The sequence below is a fragment of the Zalophus californianus genome, chromosome 2 (assembly GCF_009762305.2).
Source record: "Zalophus californianus isolate mZalCal1 chromosome 2, mZalCal1.pri.v2, whole genome shotgun sequence".
NCBI lineage: Eukaryota > Metazoa > Chordata > Mammalia > Carnivora > Otariidae > Zalophus > Zalophus californianus.
In genome coordinates, this window is record NC_045596.1 from 144,245,945 (window position 1) to 144,266,735 (window position 20,791).

Sequence of the window (20,791 nt, forward strand, 5' to 3'; positions counted from 1 at the left end):
CACATGGCTTTGCATCAGGCACGTAATGTCTGATTTTCCTGATTTTAGTGACTCTCCAATCAATGGGTTCAGCTAGTGATAGTTTTATTCTCCCACTGTGAAACTGCCATCAACCTTCCAACTAGTGGTTTCATCCATTTTTGTGTACTGTCTGCAATAAGGATTACATTAGAGGTTGTAACATGGTGATTTTTCTAATTCCGTCATTTCTTTCCATTTATTAGATGGAATTATTCTGTAATGGAGAAGTTTACTTCATCAACTAGAGATAATTGGTTACTCTGAAATATAGTTTGCAAAGAAATGACAATTTATTCTTTCCCTTTAATTGCCAGTTTTCAGACAAAGGAGTTGATGTCTCAGTGAAGGATTTCCCCCTCTTCTCTTTGTGTTGAGTTTCATTATGGTGAACAGAATAATGACCCCATAAAGATGTCCATGTTCTAATCCCCAGAACTTGTGACAATGTTACCTTATATGGCAAAAGGGACTGCAGATATGACTAAGTTAAGAATCTTGAGGTGGGAAGACTATCCTGGATTATGCGGGTGAGTGCAGTGTAGTCACAGTGGTGTATATAAGAGGGAGGCAAGAATGTTAGAGGCAGAGAAAGAGATATGATGTTGGATGCAGGAGTCAGAGACAGAGGAATACGGAGATACTACTCTCCTGTCTTTAAAGATGAAGGAAGGAAACATGAGCCAAAGAACACAGGTAGCTTCTCAAAGCTGCAAAAGGCAAGGAAATGGATTATCCCTTACAGCCACCAGAAGGTACATAGCCTTGCTGACATCTTGATTTTAGGACTTACCTGTAAGATAATAAACTTGTATTGTTTTAAGCCACAGAATTTGTAGTAATTTGTCATAATTCAGCAGTAATAGGAAACCAGTAAAATTTGTACATATGCAATGCTTTTAATCAATTGCTTGGTTATTTTAATCACTATGCTTGATGTCATTGTTCTATCTTTGGTCAGTGGGAAGCCTTTCCAAATGTCTTCTGTGACCTTTTGACACGGCCCTATTTTGAGAACATCTGTGCTTTCCAGTAGTACAGAGGTCCTATGCTCATCTTGAATATCCCCTGCCCCAGAACTAGAATGAGTAATTTCTTTAAGAGCCCTGATTACTTTTAGTGGGAAGTAGTATTAAGAGACTAGAATTTGGGAACTCATGGTACTTGCTGCCACTGTGTTATCATTGCTTCCAGACTTGGTCAGAGTACAGAGTACAGAATTGGAATTTTGTTTTCAGCAAATAATATTCTTCGTGGTTTATTATTGAATATATATGCTTTTTGAAGGAAATTTAGGCAATGCAGATATGAATCAGAAATTAAAAAAATCACCAATAATATTTGGTTATTATTGGAAATACATATTTTTCAAATGAGTTAATATTGGTATTGCCATGTCTAATTTACTACTCTCTGTCCTTACTTAAATTCTTTGATTTTATGCTTGTAACTTTTCTTTTTACATGGAAACTTTTGGTTCCTAATAGTATTAGCATAATTACTCATTTGCTTTATCCTATCATGTATAATGTAGTTTCAAGAAGGCTATTGGATATAGTTTAAGATATCTTTGTAGTTTATTTGTCCTTAGAATTTTCTAGTAAGGTTGTACAATCAAAATACTAAGTTACGCCACTAACTTAATATGAATTAGGTATATTCATTTCCATGTTCAAGTTTTAGGGATTCTCTTTAGGTTTTTTTTTTTAAGTATATAAAACATTTATATGACTTCAAAGTCAAAACCTATGTTGATTAACCTGATGTTTAAATCATTTTATATTTTTGCTAACTTATTTTTGAGATAGATTCCTGGACATGGGATTGTTGGTGCAAAAGCAAATGCCTATGTAATTCTGCTAGACATTCCTAAATTTCCCTCCACAAAAGTTGTGCCAGTTTGCATTACTACCAAGAAAGTATGAAAGTGCTGTTTCCCCATAGCGTTGCCAAAGAAGTATCTTGATAAACTTGGAAATTTACCAATCTAATGTGTGAAAAATGCTATCTCCTTGTAGTTCTCATTTGCATTTCTCTTTTAAATATCAGTGTATAATGTTACTAGCTTCTTGTGTTATTGAAAGAAAGAAGCATGATGTTACTATATGAAAACAATGACAGTGAGCCCTGAATTAACCCATATGATAATCAAAATTATGGAATTAACAGCATGTTTCTACTAAAATTCTTATTTAGGTAGAATATTATAGTTCTGAAAATCAGTGTTTTAATTAATTTTTCTTATATGCATTGTGGAAAGTTATTAATCCCATTTTTTTGTACATACAGAATAGTTTTAAAAACACCTTACATAATATTTTAAATTTGGTATTTGAACTGGTCATTCTTAAGAGAATTTTTATTTTTAATCTTTGTAAAACCATAATTGCTGTGCCTTTATCTCTGGTACACTTTCAAGTATTTCAAAAAAAGCACTTTTAGAATGTATTTATATATCTTCATTTGCATTAAAATATTTGAGTTGAAAATTTGAAAGGAATCTTTTCTTCTTACAGAAAAAATTCTACCATTTACTTGCTTTTCTGTGAATTAGTACTTACTCTAAAGTGTATTATTCAAATATCTCATAAATAATTATACACTAAGAAAATGATATCATATTTGCTTGTGTTATTATGACTAGACCTTATCATGAGAGGAGATATTTCTAATGTTGTTAAGACTTTCTAGCTGTAGCAAAAATTACCATAAATCTTCTGATTTGATTTACTTGTGTTTCTACTTGTGCTGATATAGCTAGAGATTATTTCTTTCATCTGCTATTATTTATCTCTTAGTTTGTTCACTCAAACAATGTTGGAAAACTAATAAAATCAAGCTTTTTTTCAAGTTGCTGATACGTTAGTTAATGTAGATAGCATTATTGACTGAAATACATTCAGATAATTGGGACTTTTAAATAAATAGCCATGCTTTGAACCAAGCGTCTAGGAAAGGAGGCACAAAAGTATTTATTGCCTATTAGAACAGAAGAAAGCCAGATAGAGAGGAAAGAACAGGTGCTTAAATGAAATACGGGTAATTTTTCTGGTTATCTATTGCTATTTAACATATAAACTCAAAACATAGTGGTTTCAAGTGCAGCTTATGATTATCTGACACAGTCCTAAGGGTTTACTGATCTCCTGGGTTGTAGTCTATGGAGGCTGGGGATGGAGTCATTGAAAGTGGGGCTGTGCTGGACATCCAGGATAGCTCTCTGATGTGGCTGGCAGTAGATGCTGACTGTAGGCTGAGAGCCCCACTGGGGCCATGGAAAGAAGAGCCATTCTATGTGGCTTAGGCTTTGTGTGCATAGCATCTGCCAGGCCAGTTAATGGTTACATCTGAAACTGGAACAGAGTGACTTCTCCTGATTTCCTTAGTCAAGCAGTCATAGAAAACATTCAGATTCAACAGGGTGGAAAAATAAATATTTCTTGATGGAGGAGTGCAAAGCCACATCATAAAAGAGCATGTAGAACGGGAAGTATAGTTGAAGCAATCTTTGGAAAATACAATCTGCTCCATTACTTTATTTTTTAAATATGCAGTCAAGCTGACACCATGAATTATCCATCTGAGACTAAGAAAAGTCTAGCAAAGATTTCAGTCCCTTTTACTCAAGTTTTCATGCTTTTACAGATAGTACAGGTTTAATTTTTTATTGTTTCCACCTAAGGGTTAAAATCAAATTCTCTGCTGAGGACTTTTTCTTTGGGTTCTGACTTTTCTCTTTATTTTGTGAAATCCATCATCTGACTTGTCCAATGTTATCAGCACAAATATTCAATTCTAGTGCATAAGATGAACTTTGCTGCCTTGTTAGGGAATTTTGTGGTAGAATCTCTATGAAATTGATCTCATGATCCTTACTTATTCTGGAACAGGTTAAAAGTATAAAAGGATTTTTTTTCAGGGTACTTATTATCCACTGCATCTGTAATGTGAAAATGATTCCTTTTGGTTTGATCTTTGGGTTTACAGCTCTTGCTGGGCATTATAATGTAATAATAATTGCTGATATTTATGGAGTGCCTATAATAAGCCAGGCACTGTGCTTAGTGCTTTAAATACATTTCATTTTATGTTATAGATGCTCTCATAGATGGGAAAACTAAGGCTTAGTAAAGTGAAATCCTTTGAGCTGAAACACACAGCTCGTAACTGAGTTGGAATTAGAACCTAAGTCTATTTCATATGAGAATCTGATGGCTTCATACTCAGTCCACTTTAGTTACTGAGTTAGACTAGGCCAAAAAAATCTGGTCTGGATTTGAAAACTAGACAAATGATTTACTCATGCAAGGTTACTCTCACTTTCATTTAGTATAAAAATAGCGAACAGTATAAAGGATATATATCAGATATATATAACATAAAGTGAGGCCCTCAGAAACCAAAGGTCGACACAGACTATGCAGAGGACCCAACGGTGCAGTTTTGCTGCAGGGCCACGTCATCCCTCAAGAATGGCTTCATCTTATTACCGAAGAAGGCAATTCCTCACTGTACCACAGATATTAAACATCTGTGCTATAAAAGCCTAGGCATGGTTGACCATAGATCTGCTTCAGTCTCTAAAGAAATTACATCTTTACTATTTGGGCTGCAAGTCCACTTATTTTGATTTCTGATAACTTCTGGGAGAGATAACATATATGTGGGAATAAAACCATATGCCTACACCACATGCAAATGATCAGTGTATCCTCTTCCTGATGCTTGGCACATACCAACACACCTATACACATTCCCAAGAACTTGGCAGCTGCTCTTAGTGTCTAAGTTGACACATCCATCTTACTTTTGTAATAGGGGAAATTGCTCAGGTTCTTGGCCTAAAGAGATGTCAAGAAAATATATGAGCATTAGATTAAAAAAATAGGAACAGACTATTCCACAAACCGTTTTTCTATGTATAATATCAGTTCCCCATCTAGCATGCCTCTTTGTAATATGACTCAGTTTTGCAAATAGCAGTAACCAATGCTAAATTTTCCCTGCTGCCTAAAGTCTTGATAAGAGCTGACTATACTATTTCACCTTTATACCACTTGCAGCAAGAAAAAGAAAATTCTATCATAAACTTGGGATGAATAGTTAAAAAGTGATCAGTGCCTATGAGGGGCCTCAGTCCTGCAGAAATTTGAAAACTGAGCTAAATGAGGAAATTATAGCAGCTGCCTGGGTCACTTCATCAGATCACCAGTCTTTGTTTTTCCTTTCTTGGATGTGGTTAAAGATATTGACAACTACGTACATAGTTGGAACCCATCTTTGCTATATTAAGTGGGCTTCTGTCAGGAAGTAGATGAAACACTAAGATATCAGCAGTATTTATAGAGGTGTAGCTTGCATGTGGAGGAGCTACTGAGATAATTCAGCACTTTCTGGCTACACCATTCCTAGGCCTACATAGGTGAGAAGAGAGGGGTTGTATGGAAAGTGCTGCCTGGCGGGGGCTGCTACACGGAGTAGAGGCAGCCAGGCACCCAGCCCAAGGCCAACCTAAAAGGAGGAAGCCCAAGGACTAACACACCAACCTCACTCTCTTATTCCCTTGATCTTTTTCTGGGGGCTTTCCATTGACTGAGCCCAACTGGAAGCAACAGTGCAAGGGAGCCTGTTGATGAGACCAAACAGATGAGCTTCTGTGGCCTCAGGCAGAGTAGGGAAACAAGGGGAGAGAAGATCTGGAAAGAGAAATGGAAAATAACCAGCACATTTTCAGATTCTTATCATAATTCTTTCATGTAAAATGCCCTTTTAATGAAAAGTAGTAAATTTCTTGTAAGCAGAGCATACTTGGGATGGTTGCTTTCATTTTGGGAAACCCATAAGGGTAGAACAAACCCACATCATCAAGAGAGATTTTGATTTTTAACTCTGGGGCCATGAACAGGTACAAATTCTAATAGGATCCTTTTGTTTTAAGGTGCAGAAATTAATATTGACTAAAAGCAAAATAATTAAGGAATTTATTAAAAGTATATGCAGAAAACTGAAGAATAAGTCTGAGAGGGTTTGGCTTCAGGAGCAAAACTATTCAATGGCCTTGTCTATGAATCATCACTGGAATAAATAAATTCTGATTTTTTTGTTCTTACATCATTCCAATAATGATGCAAAAACCCTCATGAGTCTGATCGGTGTAGCTTTGATCACAAACCTTGATTTACAGGTCTATATTCATAGCCCTCAAGGGAGGAAAACACATTCCACAATGGGTGCAATTTTTAATAGAGAAATCAATGCTCCATCAAAACAAATGGAGCCAAAACTGGGAATGGCCCAGTAAAGACTACCTGATCAGAGAAATACTGATATAGTGCTGTTAAGATAACAGAGGCAATGAAAGTGTATAGCACTTGGTGGAGAATCATGTACCCATGACTTTTAACAGCGATAACATTTGTTTTTCCATGCTCATCACTTCTTGTGACTAGATTATTACCAAGGAGTAAAAGGGGTTAAAAATAAAAGGTTGGGGTGAGGTGGCCAGTGATTATCATCTTCAGTAAAATGCAGATAGTATGACTGTGTTGGGTCAGAAAAATTGTAAAATCATAAATTAACTTCACTGGAATACTCAAATTAATAGAAGCTTCAAGTTATTCAGTGAATTGGCTTTTGCCTCTCAATCTAAGACAGAAGCAGTTTAAGCAAGTTAAGAGTCTCTCAAATAAGTAACTTTGCAAAAAATAGATTAAAATCCAAAAGAGTACTATTTCTTAGGGTTTGCAACTATAAAAGGTATTTTTGTGAACATGTATCTAATCTTCTTCTTTTAATTGAGAGTTTTATTTTTAGGATAAGAGCTTGTTTTGTATGTGTGGAAATATTGAGATCCAGTTGGTTAAAAATTAGGGTTCAAAGCTCAACTCTGTGAGGAAGCTACTATTTTAGCCTTGTTTTATAAGTTGGGCAATTGAGACATGGAAGTTCATATGTATGTATGCAACAGAACTAAGATTTGAACCCAGACAGTCTGATTCAGAGTTCATAACCACCCTGATGGAGTATTTCTTGTTATATTATTTGCTGTGTTTCTCTATGCAAATGCAAACTTTCCAATGTGTAAACTTTCACAAAAATATCAATCTGAGTGGCTGCCATCAAGTCTTATCTAGCATAATATATTGATAGGATGATGATGGGCTTTGAGTGGGTAGATGGCTGGGTAGTGATGAAACCCCTGTGAATGATCAAGTTTCAGCTTTGATGAGTAACCAGAGAGAGTGATAGTAGGGTCATGAACCCAGATAAAACTACAGATTCCACAATTGGCAGTAGGTTTCTTGGGTGGGATGATGGATGGGAACATATTAAGGCATTCTTACCAAAGTTCATAATGGACACTTTAGCCTTTTCCCACTGACCAGTAGAAGTAAATCCCAATTACTATTCAGACTAATTGGGTTCTTCTGGTAGCCCATGCCTCATCTGGGAATAATTGGGAGATCACGTACATAGGAACTTGAAAAATTGCTGTCTTTAAATGGCACCTGCTCCAGGAACAATTCTTTGAGTTAGAGTGGACAGCCCTGAATTGTGACCAATATATTCCAGATGAAGTGCAGATACTGGACATCTCAGTACTTAATTTGAATGCATCTTGGAGTTTATAGGAGAAACACAAAAATAGCCCTTGGGCTCTGGTAAAGACAGAAATTTACTGAGGGCTATAGAGTAACCATCATTAACAGAGAATACTATACCCAGCAAAACTGTCCTTCAGAAAAGAATGAGAAATAAAGACTTTTCTGAACAAACAAAAACTGAGGAAGTTCATCATAACTAGATCTACCTTACAGGAAATGCTAAAAGATGTTCTTCAAGTGGAAATGAAAAGATGCTAATTAACATAGAAAAAAACATATGAATTTGTAAAACTCACTGGTAATAATAAAATATAACCAAAGTCAGATTTTCTAATATTTTAATGGTACATAATTCACTTACAACTCCAGCTTAAAAGTTAAAAAGCAAATGTATTAAAAATTACCATAATGACAATAATTTATTATAGATACATCATATAAAAAGATGTGAAATGTAACATCAATAACCTAAAATGTGAATGGGAGAAAAGTAAAAGCATAAAGTTTTTGTATGCTATTGAAGTTAAGATGTTGGCAGCTTAAAATAGCACATTATAACTAAAAGATAATTTATGTAAGCCTCATGGTAACCACAAAGGAAAAACCTGTAATAGATGCATAAAAGATTATGATAAAGGATTCAAACCATAACACCACAAAAATTCATCAAATCACAAAGGAAGACAGAAAAGAGGAAGCAAGAAGAAAAGTGTCTATATGGCATTAGTAAGTTCTTATTTATTTACAATAACTACTTTAAATATAAATGGATTTTTTTCTCCAGTAAAGAGACATAGAATGGATTAAAAAACAAGAGCCAATGACATGCTGACCTCAAAAGATTCACTTTTAAGGACACACATAGGCTGAGAGTGAAGGAGTGGAAAAAGATATTTCAAGCAAATAGTAAACAAAAGAAATCACAGGTAACTATACTTATATCAGACAAAATAGACTTCAAGCTAAAAATGGTCCAAGAAACAATGAAGGTCATATATAATGAAAAAAGGGGTCAATTCATCAAGGATATGACAACTGTAAATACTTATGCAGCCAACATCAAAGCATCAAAATATATAAAGCAAATACTAAATAAAATAAAAGGAGAAATAAACAGCAATACAATAAGAGTCAGAGACTTTAATATCCCATTCTCAACAATGGACAGATCATCCAGAGAGAATCAATAAGGAAACAGCAGATTTGAAAAACACTATAGACCAAACGGACCTAACAGATATATGCAGAACATTTCATCCAGTACGAGCAGAATGCACATTGTTCTCAAGTGTACATGGAATGTTTTCTAGGATAGACCTTATGTTAGGCCAGAAAACAAGTCCCAACAAATTCAAGAATATGGAAATTATATCAAGCATTTTTTCTGACCAAATGGTAATAAACTAGAAATCAATAACAGGAGGAGAGCTGGAAAATTCACAAATATATGGAATTCACAAATATGTGTTCACTATTGAACAATCAATGAATCAAAGGAAAATTAAAAGGGAAATAAAAAAAATCTTGAGCCAAATGAAATTGGAAACAAAATATATCAAAATTTAGGAGATGCAGCAAAGCAGTTCTAAGAAGAAAGTTTATAGTTCTAAATGCATATCTCAAGAAAAAAAACTCAAATAAACAACCTAACATTACACTTTAAGGAACTAGAAAAAGGAGAACGAATTAAGCCCAAAGTTAGCAGAAGGAAGAAAATGCTAAAGATTAGAGCAGAGGTACGTCATCAGGGAAATCCAAATCAAAACCTCAATGAGATAACACCTCACACCCGTCAGAATGGCTAAAATTAACAAGTCAGGAAATGACAGATGTCGGCGGGGATGCAGAGAAAGGGGAACCCTCCTACACTGTTGGTGGGAATGCAAGCTGGTGCAGCCACTCTGGAAAACAGTATGGAGTTTCCTCAAACAGTTGAAAATAGAGCTACCCTATGATCCAGCAATTGCACTACTGGGTATTTACCACAAAGATACAAATGTAGGGATCCGAAGGGGTATGTGCACCCCAATGTTTATAGCAGCAATGTCCACAATAGCCAAACTGTGGAAAGAGCCAAGATGTACATCGACAGATGAATGGATAAAGAAGTGGTATATATACACGATGGAATATTATGTAGCCATCAAAAGGAATGAGATCTTGCCATTTGCAATGACGTGGATGGAACTGGAGGGTGTTATGCTGAGTGAAATAAGTCAATCAGAGAAAGTCATGTATCATATGACCTCACTGATATGAGGAATTCTTAATCTCAGGAAACAAACTGAGGGTTGCTGGAGTGGTGGGGGGTGGGAGGGATTGGGTGGCTGGGTGATAGACATTGGGGAGGGTATGTGCTATGGTGAGCACTGTGAATTGTACAAGACTGATGAATCACGGATCTGTACTTCTGAAACAAATAATGCAATATATGTTAAGAAAAAAAAGAAGAAGAAGATAGCAGGAGGGGAAGAATGAAGGGGATGAAGTCGGAGGGGGAGACGAACCATTAGAGACGATGGACTCTGAAAAACAAAGTGAGGGTTCTCGAGGGGAGGGGGGTGGGGGGATGGGTTAGCCTGGTGATGGGTATTAAAGAGGGCACATTCTGCGTGGAGCACTGGGTGTTATGCACAAACAATGAATCATGGAACACTACATCAAAAACTAATGATGTAATGTATGGTGATTAACATAACATTAAACATTATTAAAAAAAGATTAGAGCAGAGGTAAATGATACAGAGAATAAGAAAACCATAGAAATTTTCAACAAAACTAAGAGTTGACTCTTTGAAAAGATGAACAAAACTGACAAACTTTTAACCTGACTAACCAAGAATAAAAGACAAGGACTCATAAAAAATGAGAAATAAAAGAAGAGACACTATACCTGACATCACCAAAATGCAAAGGGTTCTAAGAGACTTCTAAAATTATACGCCAACAAATTGGACAACCAAAAGAAATGGGTAAATTCCTAAAAACATACAACCTACAAAGGCTGAATCATGAAGAAATAGAAAATCTGAACTGACCAGTAATGACTAAGGAGATTGAAAAAAGAAAAGAAAAGCCCAGAACTGGATGGTTCTCTGGTAAATTCTATGAAACATTTAAAGAAGAATTAGTGCCCAAACTTCTCAAACTCTTCCAAAATACTGAAGAGGAGGGAACACTCCAAAACTCATTTCACAAGGCCAGCATTACTGTACTACAAAGCCAGATAAGGACATTACAAAGAAGAGAACTACAGGCCAATATCCCTAATGCGTACAGATGCAAAAATTCTCACCAAAAACTAGCAAACCAAATCCAACAGCACATTAAAAGGACAGTACACAATGATTAGGTAGGATTCATTACTGATATACAAAGATGGTTCAACATATGCAAATTGATAAATGTGAAACACAATAAAAACCACATGATCAACATAATAAAGGCCATATACAAGTCCCTGGATAACATACTCAACAGTGAAGGGTTGAAAGCTTTTCCACTAAGATCAGGAATAAGACAAGTGAGCCCATTCTTGCCACTTTTATTCAACATACTATTGACAGTTCTACCCAGAGAAATTGGGCAATAAAAAGAAATGAAAGGCATCCAAATCAGAGAGAAAGAAATAAAATTGTCTTTGTTTGTAAATGATGTGATCTTATGTTTACAAGATTCTGCCCCCAAAACTATTAGATTGAATAAACAAATTCAGCAAATTTGCATGATACAAAAATCAACATACATAAATTAATTGTATTTCTATACACTATCAGTGAAGGATCTGACAAAGAAATTTAAAAAATCCTATTGACAATAACACCAAAAACAAATACTTAGGAATAAAGTTAACGAGGGAGGTGAAAGATGTATACATTAAAAACTAATAAAACTAATAAAAATTCATATGGAACCACAATAGACTCTGAATAGCCAAAGCAATCTTAGGAAAGAAGAGCAAAGCTTGCAGCATCATACTTTCTGATTTCAAACTATACTATAGAGCTATAATAAGCAAATCAGTATTGTATTAGCATGAAAATAGACACATAGACCAATGCAACAGAATCAAGAACCTAGAAATAAACCCTTGCATATATAGATAACTAATATTTGACAAAAGAGCTAAAAATACTCAATGGGAGAAGGAATAATTTCCTCAATAAATGGTGTTGAGAAAACTGTATAATCACACACCAAAAAAAGAAGCTAAATCTTTGTGTTATCCCATTCACCAAAATTAACTTAAAGTGGATTAAAGACTTAAATGTAAGACCTGAAACTAAAAATTCTAGAAGAAAACTAGGGGAAAAACTCCTTGACATGGCTCTTGGCAATGATATATATATATATATTTTATATGAAGAGGCAATGATATATATATATATATTTTATATGACAACAAAAACACAAACAACAAAAGCAAAAAGAACAAGTGGGACTACACAACTAAAAAGCTTGTGCAAAGGAAACCATCAAAAGATGAAAAGGCAGCCTTCTGGAATGGGAGAGAATATTTAAAACCATATATCTAAGAGGTTGATATCCAAAAGGACACCTAAGGAATTCATACTCAATAGCCAAACACAAAACAAAACAAAACACCAAAAACCAAAAAACCCCCCAAAAAACAAACAAAAAAACAATTGCAAAATGTGCAAATGACCTGAAAAGACATTTTTCCAAAGAAGGTGTTTAGATGGCCAACAGGTGCACGAAAACATGCTCAACATCATTCATCATCAGGGAAATGTGACTCAAAACCACAATGAGATATCATCTCACATCTGTTAGAATGGCTATCATCAAAAAGACAAATGTTGGCAAGGATGTGGAGGAAAAAGTATCCTTGTGCACTATTGGTGGGAATGTCAATTGGTACAGCCACTATGAAAAATGGTGTGGAAGTTCCTCAAAAAATTCCCAATAGGATTACAATGTCACCTCTGGGTATATATCTGAAGGAAATGAAATCACTATCTTGAGGAGACATCTGCAGCCCCATGTTAACTGCAGCATTACTCACAATAGCCAAGATATGGAAACTACCTCAGTGTCTGTCAGTGGCTGAATGGATAAAGATGTGGTTTATACACAAGCAATGGAATTATTCAGCCACAAAAAGAAGGAAATCCTACCGTTTGTGACAACATGGATAAACCTGAGGGCATATGCTAAGTAAAATAAGTCAGATAGAGAAAGACAAATACTGAATGATTTCACTCATAGGTAGAAACTAAAAACATTATACTTTTAGAAACAGAGATTAGATTGGTGATTGCCAGGGGCAGGGTTGGGGGAAAATGTTGAAGGTGGTTACTATAAACTTCTAGTTTGAGTAAGTTCTGGGGATGGACAGCATACTGACTATAGTTAATAATACTGTATTGTATACTTGAAAGTTACTGAAAGAATAGATTTTTAAAATTCTCACCACAAAAATGAATGGTAACTATCTGAGTTGATGCATATGTTAATTAGCCTTATTGTGGTAATCATTTTGCAATACGTATGGATATCAAATCACTGCATTGTACAATTCTATCTCAATAAAGCTGGGAAAAATAGAATTATATGTGCATAAGATATTTATAAGGCATACGGCTTTTTTTTTTTTTTAAGCAGAAGAAAATGCTATATGGTGATTGGAAGAGTGTTGGCCAACATCTGAGTTAACAATTTAAGGTGCTGTTATTTTATAAGATATCCAACTTAGTCCTGTGAGTTCACAGTGTTTGACTGAAGTTTTATGTTCGACTCTGAGAAAATACCTTGCTGAGCTAATGGGGCTGGGGCGCAAGGGGAATGTTAAAACCTGGAACAAGATGTTTTTTAAAAAAAAGTTGCTTTAGCAAAATTTGGGAGAAGGAAGACAGAAATGCATATTGTGAATTTTATTATTATAAAAATTTTAAAACGAAGGATGATCTATTTGTATTTTGTTTACATCCTCAGTGAGTTTGCAAATAGGCAATAATTGAAATTAAAACTGGCTATGTGAGCATGGCATGAATCCATGTAAACAGCTAGCATCTAGATGACAGTGGGATCTATGGAACGATAGAAAAACATGCTCACTCGACAGGTTCTAGGGTTTTGTTTTGGCTGTTGTTGTTGGATGTGTGGGTGCTGGAGGAATAGCTCTGTCAAACACGTTATATTAGTTCCAGGTTTGACTTGGTGGAGTTGGCTGGCGGGGCACTTTGAGTGTTCTTTTTCTTCCTAGCTGCTCCGTGCTGGTTGCTATGCAGCTGTGTTGTTGTGAAGAGAAAGTGTGCATGTCTGTTTTTCTTCAGAGAAGCATACGGAGCCTTTCTAAGAGCGTCTGGGTCTTATTTGTGATGTGCCAGTAATGGATGGAGTTGCTGTGGTCAGCGGTGCCTACATTGCAGGATGACTCTGTTTGGGACTCTGATTGGGACTCTGTTTGGGACCGAGATGGATGAGGTTTTGACTTTGCACTTTATTTCATTTGGTAGTCTGTTTTCTTAGAAACCCATGCAGTATTACAGTGGTTACAGAAGCTGTCCACTTTAAATCGTACGGTGTTATAAATTGAGATCAGTGCTGCTAAGGAATATCTTAGATACTCTGGAGTATAACTGAGGCAATTTGTTGCACATGGCTGGGTAGGAACTGAGTGAGTAGGAGGAAGGGAGAGATGATGATTGCATAAGGAAGTGGAAAAGAAGTGTGTGTGGGTAGGTGACCCAGAAAGATGACTTACAAAGGATACATGAATAATTTATCTCAAAGTTCACCTGCCGCTTTGAAACTTATTGTGAGTGTCCTTCCTGGATTCATTTCACCACTTCCTACCATTACCCTTTGCAGATTTATCACAACATCCATAACATTGCACATAGGTCTGCCCCTCTCCCATAACTGGTAAACTCCTTGAAGACAGTCCAGAACTAGGTGCTCTCTTAGTGCCTGGAACATCTGAGGTTATACATAAATATTTCTGGAATAAATGAATAATTATTTTACACTGTATTTGGCAATTGGGTAAGTGGAACCACATCATGGAAAAAAATTAGAGACTAGACCAAAAAGTCACATAGAAATCATGGCATACGGAAAGGACTAGGCAGAGAAGTACAGCATAAATATGTATTTTTGGGGTGCCTGGGTGGCTCAGATGGTTAAGTGTCTGCCTTTGGCTCAGGTCTTGATCACAGGATTCTTTCTGCTCAGTGGGGAGTCTGCTTTTCCCTCTTGCTCTGCCTCTCCCTCTGCTTGTGCTCTGTCTCTGTTTCTCTCAGATGAATAAATAAAAATCTTTAAAAAATATGTATTTTTGGCCCAGTTGTGCCACTAAAAGGCTCTGTGAGTTTTGGTGATATAAATGAATTAATTCCTCTTTGGAAAACTAGGGAGCCTTATTTGAGAGGAAATTTGAAGTATTTTATTTGAAAATAAGTATAAAATAAATGCTAATAAAATTATAACACTTGTTAAAATGATGTTTGATATATACTGATTTGGAGGTTAATAAATAAGTAGAATTACTCTAGGAGGGAAACACAAGTCTAAGAAAGAGATAATGAAATGTTCATAGTGAAATATTTCTTTTGCATCAATCTTCCCACACTGAAGTAGGTCCAGAGAGGCAGTAGGGTATTAATGCGAAGCATCTGAGTTTTGGGAGATGCACTTGGGTTTAAATTTGCAGTTTAGATATGTGTGTGGATAAATTCCCAACGTTCTCTAAGTTTTAGTATTCTACATAGAATTTATGTCTGAATTTCAGGGCAGTAAGGATCTGAGGTAATGCTTCTCACGTCTTCCTTAGAGTGGATAGCACATACAAGAGCTTCAATAATTGGTAGATACTGTGATTAGTAGCTGTCTAGAAAGCAGTGTGCCTGCACCAGAGCCTTTTAATCATCAGGAACTTCAAATCTTTTAAACTGCAACTCATATTTAGTATTGCTGTGGAGGAGAAGGAGGTGTTAACTAGACCCAGTTTATGGAGGTACAAGTGAAAGTACAGCAATAACTTTGCCAGAAGCATATTTAGTAATGAAAGAGCATTTGACACCTTTTTTGGGGGGGACCTATAGCACGTCTGTCTGCTGAAAGTGAGCTCAAGAGAGGAAACTGAAATTTATTTTGTATAAATGTGCTATAGCACATTTTATTTTTATTCTTTTTTTTAGTCTTTTATTATTATTACTTTTCTTTTTTTTCTTTTTTAAATATTTTATTTATTTTTTTTTGACCGAGGGAGACACAGTGAGAGAGGGAACACAAACAGGGGGAGTGGGAAAGGGAGAACAGGCTTCCCTCAGAGCAGGGAGCCCCATGCAGGGCTGGATGCGGGGCTTGATCCCAGGACCCCAGGATCATGACCTGAGCGGAAGGCAGATGCTTAATGACTGAGCCACCCAGGCGCCCCTATTATTATTACTTTTCATCGTAAACCAGTTTGAAAAGCCAACTTAGGGACTGGAGGTGGCGCAGTAAAGAGGAACAGCTTAGGGCCAGTGAGGGAGGACGTTCTGGGTTCTGGTCCTGTAGGTTTTCCTCAGATTTCTCTTCATGCTACTCTCTTGCAAATTGTTTTCTCTTTTGAATTTAATTTTTCTATAAAAAGCGTGGGTGGGCTATGAAATGGGACGGGTTAAAAACATCTCTGAAAGCCTTACTACATCAACTGTATCGGGTTTGGTGCCCAAAGAGAGAAGCGTTTCCCCTGAGCAGGGGGAGAGCCGAAGTCTTGGCCATGCGTGCGGGAGGAGCACTGGGAGCTGGACGCGGAGCTGGACGCGGACCTGGACGCGGACCTGGACGCGGAGCTGGACCGAGAGCAGAGCTCAACGGAGAGCAGCATTTATGCGCCGGAACACTAAGGGGCTCTCCCACACTTGTTTTAAGCTGTAGGATTCAGCTACTTGTTTTCTGCTTAGACCTTGCAAGTGATTTATAACTCTTCTGAATCTTTCCCTGCACTTGAACATTCTACCCTGATGTTTGTGCCAGTCTCCTGGAATCCACGATCTCTGCTTCAGCCTCCTTTTCCTGCCTCAACTCCCTGGTCTATTGAGGCAGAAAACTCCTGAATCTCTCCATCTCGCTGTTTTCTAGGTCCTAACGTCTTTGCTCCTCTTTTCTAAGAAGTGTTGCGCAGTGTTACATGCCTAGACCTCCAGCTGTAGTTCTCTGAACTCACTACGTTCCGAGTATCTTATATAACCTGTATTGAGTCATTGATCTGTGCACAGAGCAAGCATTTCTTGATTTTGCATTTTGCGTGCAGCACAGACTCATCTGAAAGCTTTCGATGTGAAAACACAAGGTTTTGTTCCTGAAGTATTTAGAAGAATCTTTGGGGAAACTGGAAATTCCCTAAGACATAATAAAGAATCTCTTTATTCACCAAAGGGTGTAGACTGGCCATTTTTTTTTTCCTAAAAAAATATGCATTTTCTACCTTAGAAAAAGATAAATATGTTCTGTGTTGCTAATGCTTTAGGGAGAGGGGACACATTGAGTTCTAGTGTCAGAGAAAAAGAAGCAGGTCGGGGACTTTTGTGTGGGAGGCATAATGAAAGTTTAGGTGTTGCAGGAAGAGAGCATTGAATAAGCAAATAAGCAAAAGGCTAGGCAGAGCCTGGATCCATACCCAGGAGTGGTCTGATAGCTAGTGATCAATTATCTGGAATGGATATACCATTCAAATGTCCAAGCCTTGTGACTCTGGGATGACCTTGCTCAACCAGCTGTCTGAAGTAAGGGATCATTATTGTTATTAAATGGAGGGATTATTGTGCTTCATTCGAAGTCATCTATAGCTAATATCAACAACTAAAATGTTGGCTGCATATTAGTAGCAACATCTCCCTACCTACACCTAGAGGTATTTTTAGCCAATTACCTCATCATTTGTTGAGTAGGGAATCAGTGTTATGCCCCCTGCCTTGAGCATGACACATATTTTGGCTGACCTATTTATATGCTTCTCTCTGCAATGCCATGGGAAATAGTAAGCTCAAGTGACCCCTGGATTTCTAGTGGGCAGTGACAGACACTTCTATTTTGGCAAGAGCATCCTGACCTGAGAAAGGCAGGGAGTAGACTCCACAGTATCATGTATAAAGCTGTGTTCTAGGCATTGTGGAATAAATGGAGATGAATAAAACTTGGTCTCTCTGATTCCTATTTATAGGGCAGAAGAAATACCATAGGTCTATGATGAAATGTCAGGTCAGGAAGTGAATGCTTTGGGTGATGCATTTTTCTACTTGAGACAGTAATTGCAACCAAGTTTGAATAGGTCTCTTTACTCTTCAGGTTGGGCTCACCCCTAGTTTAATAAATTTTTGACCTCATTGGTATAAGTGTGAAACAAAGAGTTCACTTTAATTTTTGAAAAAGTCAAATATCCTCTGTAAAGTCTTTTGTTGGTATAATATGATATCACACAGAGGGGAGAAGTATGGGCTAAATCATAGTACTGCTGGCTTGATGAGTTTCTGGTTGAACACCTTCATCCAGAAGGTGTTTATCTGATGACAACTTGCTGATGGTAAGTATCATGGCTTTATCCTGGCCCAAATTCTGTTTGATACATTCATTAGGAATTTGGATAAAGAGATGAAGACACATTTGTCAAATTTGTGAGTGATACAGAGTTAAGAGGATTAATAAAGAAACCAAATGACGGAATCAGATGAAAGAAGTCTTAACATGGGTAGAGAGATGAACCAAATAGTAAAAGAAGTTTGATAGGAATAAATATATCAAGCACTATATAATTTTTTTTGCTTTAGTATTGGAGAGTCTTAACATTAGAAGCATAACAAAACAAAAACAAGCAAAAATATCCCAGGGTATTCAGAACACATACATTTATAAACATGTATAATTGTACTGTTAAAACACAAGAATATTTAAAAAAAATCTCTGTAACTGAGAAGTGCATATCTGCCTTGTTACTGAAATTGTATTGGTTACAAGTTCTGTAGAAACTGGAGCATGGCTCATTTAAAAAAAATCTTTTTTTTTTAATAAAAATTTTATTCATTTATTTGAGATAAAGAGAGAATGAGAGATAGAGAGCACGAGAGGGAAGAGGGTCAGAGGGAGAAGCAGACTCCCCGGTGAGTAGGGAGCCTGATGTGGGACTTGATCCCAGGACTCCAGGATCATGACCTGAGCCAAAGGCAGTCGCTTAACCAACTGAGCCACCCAGGCACCCTCATTTAAAAAAAATCTTGTTGGGCATATGGATGATGCAAATTTTACAAGTGTTGATTATGATGAGAGATTCCATTTAATTTTCATTAATTTCTACATAGTTACTCTGTATGGTATAGACAGCTTTGTCTCACACATTTTCAGTAGTCTCTACTCTGGTATCTTGATGGCTGAACTTCTTGGTGATCACTTTGCTCACACGCAGGCCCACCTTTTCACCAGTTTCTGGGACGGTCTTGGGATGAACCATTGCTGGATGTGCCACGCTGGGCATGGTGGAGGCTCAGTGGGGCTAACAGGGGAGGGAGGAACAAGGTGACCATCATGGGAGTCATTTTTTTTTAAAGATTTTATTTATTTATTTGACAGAGACACAGCGAGAGAGGGAACACAAGCAGGAGGGAGTAGGAGAGGGAGAAGCAGGCTTCCCCACGGAGCAGGGAGCCCGATGTGGGGCTCGATCCCAGGACCCTGGGATCATGACTTGAGCAGAAGGCAGACGCTTAACGACTGAGCCACCTAGGTGCCTCGGGAGTCATTTTTTTTAAGAATGAAAATATTATGAATGACAACAAAGCAAAACAAAAAAACGACTAATGTTCAAGGACATGATGAGAGATTTAATGGTAATAGTTGTGAAATGTTTTGAAGGCAACAAAGAAGAATATTCTCAAGATGAATCAACTGTATAACATGGCCACAAACCCAGCAATATGTTATGCAGTATTAGTGCAAGGGCATTAATTAGGTAAGGGCATGGTACTCCACTCGCTGGGAGTTGATCAGGCCACACCTTCAGTTTTTGCTTTCAGCTTTTGGCAATATGATTAAAAAAATAACATTTATTATTTGTTTTCATTACAGAGTAATGTATTTTCACTATGGAAAATCTGGAAAGTCTGGAAAATCATCTATAATCCCATTAATTAGAGAGAACCATTGTTAATGTTTGTTATATATTCTTCCAGGTTTATGCACACGGAAATACATACACACAAATGATTTTATTATACATTCTTTCATAATTTTTTTAAAATTTTATTTTATATGTTATGTTAGTCACCATACGATACATCATTTTTTTTTTGATGTGGTGATCCACGATTCATTGTTTTCATATAACACCCAGTGCTCCATGCAGAACATGCCCTCCTTAATACCCATCACCAGGCTAACCCATCCCCCCACCCCCTCCCCTCTAAAACCCTCAGTTTGTTTCTCGGAGTCCATAGTCTCTCATGGTTCATCTCCCCCTCTGATTCCGCCCCCTTCATTTTTCCCTTCCTTCTCCTAATGTCCTCCATGCTATTCCTGATGTTCCACAAATAAGTGAAACCAGATGGTAATTGACTTTCTCTGCTTGACTTATTTCACTTAGCATAATGTCTTCCAGTCCCATCCATGTTGATGTAAAAGTTGGGTATTCATCCTTTCTGATGGCTGAGTAATATTCCATTGTATATATGGACCACATCTTTATTCATTCATCTGATCAAGGGCATCTCGGCTCTTTCCACAGTTTGGCTATTGCGGACATTGCTGCTATGAACATTGGGGTGCATACGGCCCTTCTTTTCACTACATCTGTGTCTTTGGGGCAAATACCCAGTAGTGCACTTGCTGGGTCATAGGGTAGCTCTATTTTTAATTTTGGGGTCTTTTGTAATCTCTTTTTTCTCCTTGGCAACATATAGTGAACATTTAAATACTATTCAGTTACTTCTTTAACATGCTTTTAAGTTTTATCATATAGGTGTACTATATATTGTTCTTCTTTTTTTTTTTTAATTAGAGAGAGTACAAGCAGGGGGACTGGCAGGCAGAGGGAGAGGGAGAAGCAGGCTCCCCGCTCAGCAGGGAGCCTCATGTGGGCCTCAATCCCAGGACCCTGTGATCATGGCCTGAGCCAAAGGCAGACGCCCAATTGTCTGAGCCACCCAGGTGCCCCACTGTACTATTATTCTTAA

General features: G+C 37.0%; 1 protein-coding gene across 1 annotated transcript in view; it reads right to left on the reverse strand.

Annotated features, from left to right (window-relative positions):
• Positions 1–19,098, reverse strand: part of AADAT (aminoadipate aminotransferase) — an 83,578-nt gene extending 64,480 nt beyond the window's left edge. The window contains 1 exon segment of the mRNA XM_035726351.1: positions 18,979–19,098. Within this exon segment, the coding sequence (XP_035582244.1) occupies positions 18,979–19,098 (120 nt within the window).
• Between the last annotated feature and the right edge of the window lie 1,693 nt (positions 19,099–20,791).